Source organism: Lepidochelys olivacea, assembly GCF_965140295.1.
Source record: "Lepidochelys olivacea isolate rLepOli2 genome assembly, chromosome: 2".
Classification (NCBI taxonomy): Eukaryota; Metazoa; Chordata; order Testudines; family Cheloniidae; genus Lepidochelys; species Lepidochelys olivacea.
In genome coordinates, this window is record NC_140412.1 from 146,880,022 (window position 1) to 146,897,232 (window position 17,211).

At 48.4% G+C, this 17,211-nt stretch overlaps 1 protein-coding gene across 2 annotated transcripts in view; it reads right to left on the reverse strand.

Annotated features, from left to right (window-relative positions):
• ICE1 (interactor of little elongation complex ELL subunit 1) overlaps window positions 1-5,241 on the reverse strand; it is a 77,938-nt gene extending 72,697 nt beyond the window's left edge. The window contains exon 1 of one of the 2 annotated variants that reach the window (XM_084621837.1): window positions 4,998-5,241. In XM_084621837.1, coding sequence (XP_084477963.1) covers window positions 4,998-5,078 — 81 coding nt within the window. In that variant the 5' untranslated portion in view covers window positions 5,079-5,241. The remainder of the gene's footprint in view (window positions 1-4,997) is intronic. The other variant, XM_084621835.1, reaches the window with a different exon arrangement.
• Window positions 5,242-17,211: the final 11,970 nt, after the last annotated feature.

The window sequence follows — 17,211 nt, forward strand, 5'->3', positions numbered from 1 at the left end:
CCCTACCTCCCGATCCCCATGCCGCCTACAGTTGGGGCTAATCCCCTCCCCCCCCCCAAAACGAGCCCCATGTCACCTGCAGCTGGGGCTGAGCCATGTGGCGCCCAAGCCCCCCCCCCCCCCCCAAGCTCCACAATGTCCACAGCTGGGGCTGATTCCCACTTCCCCACTCCCGAGCTTCACACCACCCAGAGCTGGGGCTGACCCCCGTACCCCCGAGTTTGGGGGCTGATCCCCATCCTGAGCCCCATGTTGCCCACAGCTGGGGCTGACACTCCCCTCAGCCCCATGCCGCCTGGGGCTGTGGCTGGCCCCCCCTGAAGTCGGGAGCTGACCCCCTCCCGAGCCCCATGTTGCCTGCAGCTGGGGCTGAGCGCCCCCACCCCCAAGCGCCACATTGCCCTTGGTGGGGTCTCCTGCCCCAGACCTGTGCCATCCACATTTGGGGCTGGGGATGACCCCCGCCACATGGCACCGGAGCTGATGCCCCCTCCCCCACAAGCTCCATGCCACATGGGGCTGACCCCCACTCCCAAGCTCCATGCCATGCACAGCTAGGGCTGAATCCTCCCCCCAGCTCCGTGCCTCCCCCGGCTGAGGCTTACCTCCCCACCTCCGTGCCACCCAGGGGTCAGCTCTGAAGCCAGCACTCCACGCCAGCAGCAAATTTCTCCACTTTCCTGGTGGCAGGCAGTCCTATCTTCAGCTAACCCCTCAGGCAGCAGCCGCCTCTCTCTGCTCTGCCTTGCTGCCAGGACAAATGCCCAGTTTTGGTGAAAAAGGAGGGACGGCCGGGACAGAGCTGAGAAAGGGGCCTGTACTGGACAAAACGGGACGTATCGTCACCCTAGCCAGCCTGCGCCCTATTGTGCCCAGCTGGCCCCCCACACCCAGGACCAACCCCCCTGAATCATGCCCCATTGCCCCTAGCTGGCCACTTGTTCCGGGGGTACCCCACAGAGAACATGAGCCTGGAGAGCTCAGCCTCCCTGCCCCAGCCTCTCCACCCCTGCAGTACGATGAGTCCCTGAGGTTAAAATCCACTCTCCCTTGTAAACAAAGGCTCACTTTGCTGAAGGGAGCCCACCTAACTCAGTAAAAGGAGGCGAACATGGCGAGCCCAGTACCAGAAACCACCCTTCCAGAAGCAGCACCAGCAAGACACCTCCCTCATCCTCCTCCTGCACAAGTCATTGCATACTTCTCCCCTCCAAGGTCGTCCCCACAACACTGTATGCAGATTTCTAAGATGAAACTCTCTTTGGACAGGAGGTGAACCTGGTGAGCTCAGAAACCCACTCCAATAGGAGCAGCATCAAGAACTCACACACCTCTCATCTCCAGAGTACGGAGTCAAAAAAAAAAAATATCTCACCCCTTCAATAAGCCAACACTCCTCTAAAGGAGGCATACAAAATAGTATATAAAAGGCTTACGCAGCAGCAGCAGATGAAAAAAAAGCCTCCTGCACAATTCACTCCCCTACTGAATGTTAATCCTGAGAGAAAAATCTTTCCATATCTGTGGCAAGGACTCTTTTGAACAGTATACAAATATATTGATTATATTGAATTATTCCAGACATTGACACAGTTCTACTGAGTTTTCATGATCTGGACTGATTTAAAAAGGTAATGGAACAAAGTAGCAACAGTTCAGGTGTTTTGACTAGGAAGTTTATATTTAAAATACTTCCAGATGGTTCTTTGGCTAAAAAGACTTATCTGTAGCTATTGCAAGGCTGAGTTCCAATACCATAGAAGCACTTCAAGCCTGTAGTACCACCTACGTTCTAAGCATGCTTTTGCATCCGGATCTTGTGCTACAGATAATCCACCACCATCAAATTAATCCAGCCAGCCGCAACAGAGTACAATTACAGAGTTTCAGGATCGCTACAAGCCCAGGGATCAAACAAAGTACAACACCTTAACCAATGCTATTGCAAAGTGGATAGCTATGGACTGCAGACTACTCAACATTGTAAAATGACAGAGGACTAAGAGATATTACTCAAATTGCATCTTCCAATCCGACATACACTTTGCATCACAAAAAAATGACCTATATGACAAGGAGAACACTACAATGTTGGAGCTTCTGAAAAATGCACTAGCTGTTGCTTTAACTGGTGATCACTGGACATCCCTGAACAATCATAGCTATCTTGGTGTCACTGCACACCTTATCGATGCCGTATGGACACTGCAGTCATTTGCTGTAACAGTAACTCATACTGAAGAGAGACATTATGCTGAAGCACATGCAGACTGCTTCATGGATGTTGTGAAAGAACAGAATATTCAAGAAAATGTAACATCAATTAGTACTGACAGTGCACGTAAAATGGTAGCAGCAGCCAGTCACTTGCCTTTTGAACACATGATGTGCATTGCTCACAGTCTGCAGCGATCCATTACAGTAACGCTCAACGATGGTGGTTTTGAAAACGTGTTGGCACAATGTAGAAAACTTGTAGACCATTTCAAACAAAGTCTAGATAACAGTACAGAACTAGGAATACAATAAGCTGCAAATGGAAAGAAACAAGAACTTCTCATACAAGATATTTCAACCAGATGGAACTCCGCATTGGCTATGATTCAGCACCTGCTTTGCAATAAAGCCGCTATCACATCCACATTAGCTCTTCAAAAGCACCATCTATCAGTGCCAATAAATAAGGATTTGGAAAAACTGCAAAAGCTAGAAACACTACTTGAGCCGTGCAGGATTGAGACTGAACTTCTTGGAGGGGAATTGTATGTCTCCTGCTCCATGGTTTTACCTGCATTCTGCCATATATTCCACATTACGGCAGTCTCTGAAGATGACCAGTATATGTTGCTCAATTTAAAAATACTTTCACAACAGATTTTACAAAATGCACTAAACCCAAGTTTTAAGAATCTGAAGTGCCTTCCAAAGTCTGAGAGGGATGATGTGTGGAGCATGCTTTCAGAAGTCTTAAAAGAGCAACACTCTGATGTGGAAATTACAGAACCCAAACCACCAAAAAAGAAAATCAACCTTCTGCTGGTGGCATCCGACTCAGATGACGAAAAAGAACATGCGTCAGTCCCCACTGCTTTGGATGGTTATCGAGCAGAACCCATCATCAGCATGGACTATGTCCTCTGGAATGGTGGTCGAAGCACGAAGAGACACATGAATCTTTAGCACATCTGGCACATAAATATCTTGCTACACCAGCTACAACAGTGCTACGCGAATGCCTGTTTTCACTTTCAGGTGACATTGTAAACAAGAAGCGGGCAGCATTATCTCCCACAAATGTAAACAAGCTTGTTTGTCTGAGTGACTGGCTGAAAAAGAAGTAGGACTGAGTGGACCTGTAGGCTCTGAAGTTTTACATTGTTTTATTGTAAAGTGCAGTTATTCTTTTTTACAGAATTCTACATTTGTATGTTCAACTTTCATGATAAAAAAAGATTGCACTACAGTACTTCAATGAGGTGAATTGCAGTCTTTTTTATAGTGCAAATGTTTCCAATAAATAAAAGTAAAGTGAGCCCTGTACACTCTGTATTCTGTGTTGTAACTGAAATCAAAATAACTGAAAATGTAGAAAACATACATAAATATTTAAAGAAATGGTATTCTATTATTAACACCATGATTATTCACACCATGATTATTCAAGTTTAATTTTTTTTAAATCACCTGATAGCCCTAGTTTAGCTATTAGCATCCAAGTATTCGGTAACATCAGTCATGAAAAGTTATACAGAGAGTTGTTTGAGGAAAGCAAATATAGCAGTGAGTGAAGATTGTCCGTCAGTAATTGAGAATTAGGGTAGGTTGTCCATTTAGAAAATACAACCCATGAGGAAATATTCCAGTTACTTTCCCCACTGCACTTCTCATCAGCACTCCATCTCATCCCTCCTGGTACTGCCAATGTCTAGTGATGTGTCTACTCAAAATCATAACCAAATACAAAAAAACCCAGGATATCCCTCAAGATGCATGCACCACTAATTTAAGTGGTGGTCTTAACACCTTCAGCCTCCCTTTCTATAACTCTTTCTTATTCTTAAATTAGGCCCCAATTCTGCAATGAGTTCTCCATAGAAAGACAGACCACTGAGCCTCTGCTGAGTGCCACTAAAGTCAAGAGAACTACATGCGTGAGTATGAGCTCACATATGCACAGAGTAATACTAACTGGTCTGGGAAGAAACGCTGCCATTTTCTTTTTTGTGAAGTACCTTACACACTTGTAGTGCTGTAGAAATTTGTAAAATAAATAGATTAGGTAGAAAAGCAATCAAATCAGTTTACAAAAAGAAAATCTTTGTAAAATCCAGCTGAAGAAGTGCATGTTATCCAAGACTTAGGAAATCCAAAAGTGCAGAAGAAAGGGTGACACTAGTGGAATTGTTAGAGAAAAGTGACAATAGAGACCTGAGCTTTTTTCTGACTCTTTCTGAAACAGATGTGACGGGGCTTCTTTCCGTTTGCTATTTACATTCGCAACCCATGTTCCTACCCACTCTATTGCCCTTGAAAGGCTACTGACAGCTGGAGGGCTCGGCACCTGCCCGCCACATTAAGGTTCAAGATACAAAGATTGAGAATTAAACTAATTCTTTTTAAGACTTAAAATTCAACATGCTCCGGTGGAGGCCAAGGACGCTCCCAATCAGCTGAGCGAGGGCTGCTGCGGAGCCTCCAGCAAGCAGAGGGAAGATAGAACTGGCTCTGCCCACGCCCTGTGGTTAAATGTCACAGCAGCAGGAAGGTCGCTAGGCTCTAACCAGAGGCAGCGGGGGAGCCAGAGCCGCCCGCCCAGACCGAGCACCAGAAAACAGGAGCAGGTCCCGCCGCAGGCAGGAGCGCAGGTGGCTGGGCGCCACCTGCATAACTGTAGGGAGCGGGGTCCAGCCGATACCGGTCCCAGCCGGCCCGGGGGGGGGGGGCGACAGTCCCGGCCTGAGCCGGGCGGGCGGACAGGAGGCGCGGAATGCTGGTACCTGCTGGAGCGCGCTGCAGTTCGCACAGGCCGTGGCAGCCTCGGCCGCGATCCCCGCCGCCGGCGCCTCTCCGGGCATCATGGTCCCCGCGGCGCCGAGTCCCCCACACCGGCCCTGCAGTCCCGCAGCCGCTTCACCCTGGGCAGCCGCCGTGCCCTGCCGCCGCGCGCCTCCATCCGCCCCCAGCCCCGGCAGCACAGCGCTGGGCCGGGGCAGACGCGGTACAAACGCACCGAGCCGCAAGTGCCAGGAAGGACCCACCCCCGCCCCCCGCCTGGTGCCCGCCCAGTTGCCTGCTCGGGAGCGGAAGACACCAGCCGGCTTGAGGCACTGTTGGCCGGGGCAGGGGCTCGCTCCGTAGAGCCGCTCAGACCCGGATTAACGAGGGGTTCTACAGGCAGCCGCCCAGGACAGGGGCATGTTTACAAACAGGCTATTCCCTAGAGCCCCGCTTGGGTCCTGCTACGTTAGGGCGGGTCGCTGCCGGGGCCGATTGGCGGCGCTTCACCGGCAGTCATTGCGGAGAGAGAGCGACCCTTCCCGCCTCCCCGTGACGTGGGCTGGGGGCTGAGAGTCTGAGACTGCATGTCCCATCATGCAATGCGGCCACTCTTCTCGAGCGTTGCGTGCTGGGAGCTGTAGTCTTCTGGGGCATCCCCAAAGGGGCTGGAAGAGCGACGGCGCTTCCTGCTAGGCTCCCGCGGTCCCGTGCGCTTCTGTGGGAGTGGGAGCTGCTCCGAAGGGCTCTGGGCTGCGATGGTGCTTCCGCCCCAGGTGATTTCACACAGCTGTGTTGGGCATTGAGCGGCAGCAGCGTGGGAAGGACGCGGGTCGCTGTCCTGGAGAGCAGGGCCGGCTGCCTTGGGGCCAGAGTAACGCGGGAACGAGAGCGATTACTGTGTAGCCAGACGGACTACAAGGATTTTACCCATGGGGTTTTAGAAAAAGGGAGCATGGCAACAAAAACAAAAGTTTTGGCATAGTGCTTCATTGATTTATTAAATAAAATCTCTACATTTCCAGGTTAATCAAATATAAACAATCCAGGATACATCATTAATAAGGCACATTCACTACCTCTCCCTTTCCTTATTTCCTTTATTATTTCATTTTCTCAAGGTCAGATATAAGGTACTTGCTTTTTAGAAACCAGCCAAAGCATACGTGTGCGCACATGCTTGTGTATGTATAAATGACTACATAGCTAAATCTTGCATGGAAGGCTGGATTTACACCTTACGCACCCCTAGGCACAGCATCTTCAGTGCCCCACCGCCACCACCACCACCTACAGCTGACCTTTGTGTTTTCCATAAAAAATGAAACTTTTAAGCCAGTTTTAGGTACCCCTAGAACACCGGCACCCCTAGACACGTCCCTACTGTGCCTAATTGGAAATCTGAGCATGCTTGCATGTTGTGTATATTTAGTAAGCTATGGTTATTTGAACAGCGACTAGTGGGAGGGTCACAAAGGGGGCACCAGCTAAAGGGGGGCATGTGACCTGCCCGTGTGACCCCCCCACGTGACTCGTCCCCGCCCCCCACATGACTCCCTCACGTGACTCCTCCCTAACCCGCTGCCCACGTGATCCGTCCCAACCCGGGGGTCCTGCGCTTTCCCTGTCCCCTCCCCATCCCATAAGCACTGACTTAAGCATCCCATAAGCAGCCAAGTTCCCCGCCCCGCCCCATCTCCTCCTCCCCCCCTGAGCGTGATGTGTCCCCACTCCTCCACCTACCTCCCAGCATTTCCCGCTCAGCCGCCGCCAAACTGCTGTTTGGCGGCATTAGTACACTCCGGGGTGATGAGCGGGAACATGGCACACTCAGGGGAAGAGGCAGGGAAGAGGCGGGGCGGGGATTTGGGGAAGGAGTTGGAATAGGGGCAGGGATGGCGTGGAGTTGGGGCGGAGACTATGGGGAAGGAATTGAAAGGGGGGCAGGGAAGGGGTGGGACGAGCCGGGGGAGGGGCAGAGCCTCATGGAAGGGGTGGAGTGGGGGCGGGGCTGGGGGCAGAAGGAGGTCAAGCACCCAGGGAAAAGAGGGGAAGTCGGTGTCTATGCCCCATCCCACGTTTCCTGGTGGGGTGCGCCTCTGCTCCAGTCCCCCTGGCATAGGGAGCCACTAGTCCACTCTCCCAGGCAGCCTCCAGCCACTGCCTGCCTGGTATGCTGCCCATGGTGCGGCACGCAGCAGCTGCTCTCTCCTTCTGGCTCTGGCCCTGCGCCTTCATCGGCCAACCCCGGAATCACCACTGATTTTGAACTCCACTATGCCTCTATAGTTTCTTCATGCTTATTGTTGTATAAAGGGCAAAGAATTCAGCATTTCTGTATTTCAGCATATCAGCTGTAGTCCCAGTCTGCAGAAGAGAGACAATGTATTGACACTGAAGTCATTGTACTGATTATTCTGAATCATAAAACTAGTTGTTGGGCATGGTCCTGCTATCATCATAGTGAATGGGGATGGCGTATGCACAGCACCTCTGGAAATCCAACGACTTTTATTTAGAGGCCTAAGTATGGGTTCAAGTGCCTACCTCCAGGCATTCAAGATTGGAATTTTTGACCTAATAATATAGGGCCTCAGCTGGTGGGACGATGCTTGCCCCCTTCTCAGCAACTTCTGTCCCCACTGACTTCCAGGAAGGTGGAGCATGCTTAGCACCGCCCATGATCAGGCATGGACATAGCAGAGACTGGCTGCTGCAGAGATCCAGTTGTGGTCCCCTGATTCAGGGCCTCCTGGTCTTCATGCAAGTCAGTGATGCACAGGGTTATCCCCAAGGCTGTGTCTGCACTATAAAGTTTGGTTAACATAAGATGTCAGTATACAACTGTCACCGTGCCTCTGTGGGTCACAACTGAAAACCGCTAAGAAATAAGACAGACGTACCCAAAAACTGGTGGTTATTCTTCCATAAGATATACCAAACCAGCAACAAAAGTAAACTTCTGTTTCACCACAGTGGCTAACAAGTATTCAGAAAAGCAGTATCCTTAGGCATTCCGGTCCTTGAATCACAACTAAAAACACTGGACTTAATGATGAGTGGTTATTTAAAACCCATTTAATCAAACAAAAGGGTTCTTCTGATCCCAAAGGACCAGCCACACACCCAGGTCAATATACAACTCAGATCTTACCCAATAATCACACTGTTCCCAATCCTTTAGTATCTAAAATCTAAATGTTTATTTATAGAAAGAAAGAAAGAAAGAAAGAAAGAAAGAAAGAAAGAAAGAAAGAAAGAAAGAAAGAAAGAAAGAAAGAAAGAAAGAAAGAAAGAAAGATTTGATTAAAGGAAACAAATACATACAACAATTGCAAAGTTCTTGGATCAGGCTTGTAGCACTGATGGAATAAACTGCTGGTTTGTTAAGTCTCTGGTTGCTTCCAAATCACTGGAAGGTCTTCGGTCCTTTGGTTAGAATGCTCCCATTAGTACAAGTTCATCGTAGTCTGGAGGTTTGAGAAGGAAAGAGGCAAAATGGAGATGTTTCCAGGGCCTTTATAGTTTCTGCCAAGTGAAGAGAAACCCATCAGCACTTTTGCTGACAAAATACTTCCAGCCCCATGAGCAGTGTTAGCTTTGTCCACTCAGGGCCGTCCCAAGCCATTTTGGTGCCTTCTGCAGGCCTCTGCAGGAGGAATGGGGGGGCTGGCCCCAGGCATCTGCGGGAGAGCACGAACAGGCTTGAGGGGCAGGGTTGGGGCTGGAGCGGAGCGGGTTGGGGCCAGGTCGCTCCACTTCCTGCCGCCTGGTGACTACAGGGCGGGCCCGACCCTGCACTCACGGGGCAGTGGGAAGTGGAGTGACATGGCCTCAGCCCTCTCCGCTCTGCTCCCCTGGCTCTCAGCCTTGGGACTTGAGGGCTGGGGGGAACTGCCCCCCCAGCACTTACCAGCAGCACAGCTGGGAGCCAGCGGAGCACAGCAGGTTGGGACTTGGTCGCTCCACTTCCCGCCACTTGGTGAGTACAGGGCAGGCCCGACCCCTGCTGCAGTCCTCAGGGGAAGGGGGTGGAGTGGGAGCAGGGCGGGGGCGGAGCAGGGGTGGGAAGAGGCACGGCTGGGGCAGAGCAGAGCGGGGGCCATGGGGAAGAGAAATTTCCTGGTGCCCTACGCAGCTGTGTACTTTGCATATGGGTAAGGACAGCCCTGCTGCCACTTGCATCAGCAAAACTTTTGTCTTTTGTGGGGGGGCTTTTTTAAGTACCCATGAAAGACAAAACTTATGTCGAAAACTTCGCAGTGTAGACATACCCTCATTGTTCTCACTGTGGAAAATTACAATAAACAAGATGGTGTTTGGAGTCCCATGGGCAAGTCACATGTCCATGCATTCTTTCGCTTAGTCATAGTAGAGGCTGTCATAACCATACAGCTAAGGATAGCCTAGAATTCCTCCTTATCTGTAAGGGGTTAAGAAGCTCAAATAACCTGGTTGGCACCTAACCAAAAGGACCAATGGGGAAAGAAGGTACTTTCAAATCTTGGAGCAGGGGGGAGGCTTTGTTTTGTGTGTTCTCTTGGGAAGTGGAGAAGCAACAGGTCAGAAAACTCCTTCCCCTATAAACAATCCTAAAAGTCTCTCATATTACAACAATTGTAAGTAAAAGCCAGGCAAGGCGTGTTAGATTATCTTTTGTTCTGCTTGTGAATTTTTCCTTTGCTGGAGGGAGGTTTATTTCTGTTTTTTGTAACTTTGAAACTAAGCCTAGAGGAAGTTCTGCTATGTTTTTGAATTGTTTGTTACCCTGTAAAGTTATTTTCCATCCTGATTTTACAGAGGTGATTTTTACTTTTTTTTAAATAAAAGTCTTCTTTTAAGAACCTGACTGATTTCTCTATTGTCCTAAGACCCAGGGGTTTGGGTCTGTGATCACTTTTTAATCAATTGGTTAGGATATTATTCTCAAGCCTCCCCAGGAAAGGGGATGTAAGGGCTTGGGGGGATATTTTGGGGGAATAGGAACTCCAAGTAGTCCTTTCCCTGATTCTTTGTTAAATCACTTGGTGGTGGCAGCAGACCATCCAAGGGCAAAGAATTTGTGCCTTGGGGAAGTTTTAACCTAAGCTGGTAGAAATAAGCTTAGGGGGTCTTTCATGCAGGTCCCCACATCTGTACCCTAGAGTTCAGAGTGGGGAGGGAACCCTGACATGGTAGGAGCACGGTGGGATCATTCTGAACCAAAAGCACAGTAGGATTTTAAAAGAACAATCCCCCCCCCCCCCCCGCCCCCGTTTTGGCTGCTTGGAAAGCAGGGCGGGGTTTTTTTAAGGATTTTTTTTTTAAGCTCTGAGCAGCTGGAGTTGTTGTTTTTTTTCTCTGCCTGAGGGCAGGGTAGTTAACCTCCTGCAGGGGAATTCACAAGTGTTTTTTTTTTCTTTCTAGCTCTTGGGTTAGGCTAGATTAAACACAGAAAGGCTAGGATGACTGACAGTGACGTCCAAAAGAAATTAGAATTAGCCAGATTCGAAGCTGATGAGAGACAAAAAGAACATGATATATGGATGGCCTTAAAGTGCTTGGAATTGGAGGCAGAAGAAGCTGCCCACAAGAGAGCCCTGGAGTTAAAAGAAAGAGAGAGGAAGCATGAACTGGAGGATAAAGTAAGAGAGAGGAAGCATGAACTGGAGTTATAGACAAAACGTTTAGAGATGGAAAGCGCTAAGCAGAATATACTAGACAACCCTAGCAATCCTTCTGCAGGTACCGCTTCCCATCCCAGAAAATTCCCTACCTACAAGGTAGGCGATGATACAAAGGCCTTCTTAGAAAATTGTGAAAGGGCCTGCCTTGGGTACAGCACCTCTACAGATCAGTACCTGGTGGAGCTGAGGCCACAGCTCAGTGGACCCTTAGCAGAGGTGGCGGCATTGTAAAAAATTGGGATGCCTGGTTATCAGGAGCAAGCGTTAAATCTCTGGAAGATCTGTCTCTCCAAATGCAAATGGAGCAGTTCTTAGAGAGTGTTCCTGAGGAAATAGAAAGGTATATCTTAGATGGAAAGCCCAAAACTATAATCAAAGCGGGGGAGATTGGAACCAAATGGGTGGAGGTGGCGGAAAAGAGAAAAAACTAGTAGCAGTTGGAGCGGATATCAGAAGGGGCAACCCGAGACAACACTGGGAATAGCCCAAGGCCCCACCTACATCCCCAGGAAAACCCCAAACACCTTATCATCCCACCACATACATCACCAGCAACCCACCTCACCCAAGTGACCAGTCAGCTGGGCGATGTTTAAATGTAATGAGCCGGGGCATGTGAAGGCCAACTGCCCCAAGAACCCCAATAGACTGCAGTTCATTACACCAGAGTCACACCAAAGGTCCTCAAGCTCAGATGTCTCCCAGGTACCCTCAGAGCGAAGGAAAACTGTGAGTGTGGGTGGGAAGAAGGTTACAGCATGGAGGGACACTGGAGCACAGGTGTCAGCTATTCACCAATCCTTAGTGAACCCCAAATTCATCAACCCAGAGGCCCAAGTGACGATTCAACCCTTCATGTCAAAATCTTTAAACTTGCCTACCACCGAGTTGCCTGTCCAGTACAAGAGCTGGTCAGGAATGTGGACTTTTACACTCTTATGATGATTATCCCATTCCCCTGCTGCTGGGGGAAGACTTGGCCAACCATGTGAAGCTAGCCAAGAGGGTGGGAATGGTCACCCGCAGCCAGGCTAAGCGAGATGTCACACCTAGTTCTGTTTCTGAGCCTTCAACAAGGGCCCAGTCTGTGTTACCAGAGCCCCAGACTGAGGTGGTGGAACCGGACCCCATGCCAACATCTGTGACAGCAGTAGTGGATCCAGTCGCAGAGACCCAGCCAGAGCCAGTCCCAAATCCAGAACTGGCGGAGCAACCAGCACCAGAACCATTGCCAGCACTGAGTCCAGCACTTGCAACCCCGTCTACCGCTCCAGCACCAGAGGGCACCACCAAGCCTGCACGGGCAGCAGCAGCAGATAACCCTAAACAAGAGGCTCAGCCAGAGCCTGAAATACCACATAGTGCACCCGTGGAGAGTGGTTCACAGTCAATGGAAACAGCTCCATCCCCTGCATCGCTTCCAGAGGGACCAAGCCCAGGTCCACAATTCAGTGAGGAACTGATGTCTCCAGCATCAAGAGAACAGTTCCAGACCGAACAGGAAGCAGATGAAAGCCTCCGAGGAGCTTGGACAGCAGCACGGAACAACCCGCTGTATCTCAGCTCTTCTAGTCGATCCAGGTTTGTTGTAGAAAGAGGACTTCTGGTGGACACCAGGAAGACTGGCATCCTCAGAGACAGTTGGAAGTTCCAACTAGGTACTGGGTAAAGCTCCTGAGCTTAGCCCATGATCACCCTAGTGGCCATGCTGGGGTGAACAGGACCAAAGACCATTTGAGGGAGGTCCTTCCACTGGGAGGGAATAGGCAAGGATGTTTCTACCTATGTCCGGTCTTGTGAGGTGTGCCAAAGAGCAGGAAAACCCCAAGACTAGGTCAAAGCCCCTCTCCAGCCACTCCCCATCATTGAGGTTCCATTTCAGTGAGTAGTTGTGGATATTCTGGGTCCTTTTCCGAAAAAGACACCCAGAAGAAAGCAGTACATACTGACTTTCATGGATTTTGCCACCCGATGGCCGGAAGCAGTAGCTCTAAGCAACACCCGGGCTAAAAGTGTGTGCCAGGCATTAACAGACGTTTTTGCCAGGGTAGGTTGGCCCTCCGACATCCTTATGGATTCGACATCCTTATGGAACTAATTTCCTGGGAGGGACCATGAAAAGCCTGCAGTAAGCTCATGGGGTGAACCACTTGGTTGCCACCCCTTACAACCATCAAACAAATGATCTGGTGGAGAAGTTTAGTGGAACTTTGGGGGCCATGATACTTAAATGAGCACTCCAACGATTGGGACCTAGTGTTGCAGCAGTTGCTTTTTGCCTACAGGGCTGTACCACATCCCAGTTTAGGGTTTTCACCATTTGAACTTGAGTATGGCCATGAGGTTAAGGGGCCATTACAGTTGGTGAAGCAGCAATAGGAGGGGTTTATGCCTTCTCCAGGAACTAACATTCTGGACTTTGTAAACAACCTCCAAAAACCCTCCAAACCTCTTTAGCCCTTGCTAGAGAAAACCTAAAAGATGCTCAGGAAGAGCAAAAGGTCTGGTATGATTAACAAGCCAGAGAACATTCCTTTAAAGTAGGGGAGCAGGTCATGGTCTTGAAGGCGCCTCAGGCCCATAAAATGGAAGTGTTGTGGGAAGGGCCATTTACGGTCCAAGAGTGCCTGGGAGCTGTTAACTATCTCACAGCATCCCCAACCTCAAACCTAAAGCTTAAGGTGTACCATGTTGATTCTCTAAAGCCCTTTTATTCCAGAGAATTAAGGGTTTGTCAGTTTACAGCCCAGGGAGGAGATGATGCTGAGTGGCCTGAAGGTGTCTACTACGAAGGAAAAAGTGACGGTGGCGTGGAAGAGGTGAACCTCTCTTGGGCGTATGCAGCGACAGCAGATCAAGGAGCTGTGCACTAGCTACACGCCGACGTTCTCTGCCACTCCAGGACTGACTGAATGGGCATACCACTCCACTCACACAGGTAATGCTCACCCAATTGAAGTCCAACCTTACCGGGTGTCTCCTCAAGCTAAAACTGCTATAGAACGGGAGATCCAGGATATGTTACACCTGGGTGTAATCCGCCCCTCTGGCAGTGCATGGGCATCTCCAGTGGTTCTACTTCCCAAACCAGATGGGGAGATACGCTTTTGCATGGACTACCGTAAGCTAAATGCTGTAACTCGCCCAGACAACTATCCAATGCCATGCACAAATGAACTATTGGAGAAACTGGGACATGCCCAGTTCATCTCTACCTTAGACTTAATCAAGGGGTACTGGCAAGTACTGCTGGATGAATCCACTAAGGAAAGTTCAGCGTTCGTCACCCATGTATGAATTTAATGTGCTCCCTTTCGGGGTGCGAAATGTACCCGCCACTTTCCAAAAACTTGTAGATTGTCTCATAGCAGGATTGGCAGAATCTGCAGTTGCCTACCTTGATGATGTGGCCATGTTTTCTGATTCATGGGCAGAACACTTGGAACATCTACAAAAAGTCTTTGAGCGCGTAAGGGAAGCAGGACTAACTGTTAAGGCTAAGAAGTGTCAAATAGGCCTAAACAGAATGACTTACCTTGGACACCAGGTGGGTCAAGGAACTATCAACCCTCTACAGGCCAAAGTGAAAGCTATCCAAAAGTGGCCTTTCCCAAAGTCAAAGAAACAGGTCCAATCCTTCTTCGGCTTGACTGGATATTACAGGCGATTTGTACCCCACTACAGCCAAATCGCTGCCCCACTGACTGACCTAACCAAAAAAACAGCCAAATGCAGTTCAGTGGACTGAAGAGTGTCAAAAGGCCTTTAACCAGCTTAAAGCAACACTCATGTCTGACCCTGTGCTAAGGGCCCCAGACTTTGACAAACCTTTCCTAGTAACCACAGAAGCGTCCGAGGGTGGTGTGGGAGCAGTTTTAATGCAGGAAGGACCGGATCAAGAATTCCATCCCGTTGTGTTTCTCAGCAAGAAACTGTCTGAGAGGGAAAGTCACTGGTCAATCAGCTAAAAGGAATGTTATGCCATTGTGTACTCTCTGGAAAAGCGACGCCCATACGTTTGGGGACAGCGTTTCCACCTGCAAACAGACCATGCTGCGCTGAAGTGGCTTCATATCGTCAAGGACAATAACAAAAAACTTCTTCAGTGGAGTTTAGCTCTCCAAGATTTTGATTTTGAAATACATTTCAGGAGCTTCTAAGAAAGTGGCTGATTCACTCTCCCATGAAATTTTCCCAGAATCAACTGGTTAAAATCGTCCTTGAAATGTGGAAAATATTGTTAGTTTTTATGTAATCAGTAGTATATCTAGAGGTCCATGTGTCTTATTAACTCTGTTTTCTCCTAGAGCTCCAGGAAGAAATCATAGCCAGTGTGGTACAGGCTATCTAGCACCATCTGTGATTTGGGGGGCGTGTCATAACCGTACAGCTAAGGGTAGCCTAGAACTCCTCCTTACCGGAGGGTGGAAACCTAAGTGGTGACCCCTCACAACAGAATGTTGATTCGGGGTCAAGGGGGGGACTGTCACAATATAACTCCCCCCCAGGGGGTACCCTGGGTAAGCACGAGCATTATATATTGCTAATGCTTTTATATGTAGTTGTAAGGAACTCGGGAAGGGTTGAAGGTGTGAGTGCAGAGTTAAAGATTTCTTTGCAGGTTGTGAGAGGCCAAAGGGGGAGGAAGAGAGAAGGGAACGGGTTAACTCGACACTCCAGCTAGGTCCACAAGTAAGAGGTTGACTCCAGCCCAAGGCCACTGCACACAACAGATTCTCTGCTACTTGCCAAGAAAGATGGGGGTCGAGATTTCAACCCCGACCAGCTGTGAGAAAGGAGAGTTGCAGAACTGAACTGCTGGGGCTGCGAAAACGAGTGAGACGGTGAAGGGAAAACAACCATCTCCCATCCCTGAAGCCAATGTGTTTTGGGAAAGCTGAGGAAGCCACAAAAAGCCAGTTTGGACTGGTACAAAGAGCACGGGGGACAGAGGTCCTTGAACGGAATGCCCCCCAGAAGAACCAAGCACTTAAAAATCCTCCCAAGAGCCAGGGCAGGTCGGAGATCAACAGCGGACCCAGGGTGACCTGTGCACAGGACAGAACTCTCATCGACCCTTCCCCCTCTTGTTCTTACATTACACCCGGGCTTGGACAGCCTCAGGTAGTGCGTGTGTGAGTATGAAAGTGGGTTAGGGCTTGGGGCACTAACGCTTTCTTCCTTCCTCTGAGTGACGTGGGGAGCACCCATCACTCTCCGCTGTTATTTTACTTTATTTTATTAATAAAGCTTTAAAATTTAGTCACTTGGTGTGCTCCTTCATCTCCTCCCCAATGATCCTGCGGCCTCAGCCTGATCACCTGACGCCTCAGGCAGATTGGTAACATAAATCTGTCACAGAGCGATTCTACCTGAGATAGTAATTCTATGGTTTCAGATATTGTGAATCAAGCCATATATCCCATGTCCCATATGGTGTTATAAGTGCCAATGGTATGGGCATATAGCAGCTGTTGCTAAAGAGAAAATGAGATGCGGTAAATTTGAGGGAGAGCATTCCTATGAAAATTGTATAGAGGGGACAGAAGTCAAATGTAGTAACTAAGGGTGAATTGTGGCAAGGCAACCTAAAGAGATACAAAAGTCAAAAGTTGTTAACAAACGCTGCAGAAAGAATAGGCGATGGTCTACTACTTATGAAAAAGTTATCAATCATAAATTATAAACTGGGAAAAATCAGAAAAAAATGAAAATTATAGCAAGGGCAATTAAAACATACTTGTCAATAGACTGTAGTCATGCAATTTTGAATGAAGTTAATGGTGAAATATGAGTAGTATGGGGATCTCAATCTTTTGTTGGAATGTACACAGTTTGATAGCACATCATGAAGAACTCAAAGAAAATATCCTTGAAATGAAAACTAAACCAGATGTCATATGTATCTAGGAAACATGGTTGGTTGAACTGTGTGTTTTTTTAAAATTCCAGTGTATATATTTTCTTTAGGCAAGACCAAAAACTCAGAAGAGGAGGAGGCACTTGTACTTTAATAAGGGAAAGATTAAACTACATAGTAGCACAGAATGATGAAGCAAGCCTAGAATATAATGCTGTTGAAATCCCAATGCAGAAGAGTAATATTTTTTGAGGATTTATAATACCTATAACCCATGTGGGAAATTAGAAAGTTCAGAGATACAAGAAATAGCAAAAAATTATAAAAGACCATATATTATATGCGGTGACCTAAATAGACATAATAAATCATGGGGAAGTAAGATAGCTGATGAAAATGGTGCATGGTTAGAAAAGGTCATTGATGAGAACAATCTAGTGGTTTTAAATGATGGCATCACAACTAGATTTAATGCAGAAGATGGTAGCTTTTCCTGCTTAGACCTGGGAATTATAACAGGAGATATTGCAAATAAATGCAACTTGGAAATATATAAGGGAGAAGGAAAGGAAAGTGATCATTTCTCTATACTTATTACTTTTCAATGGTAAGGTAAAGGAAAATTACTCACCTGGAATTTTAAGAAAGCTAACTGGGAGCTCCTATTTACAAGTAAATGTACCAAATTTG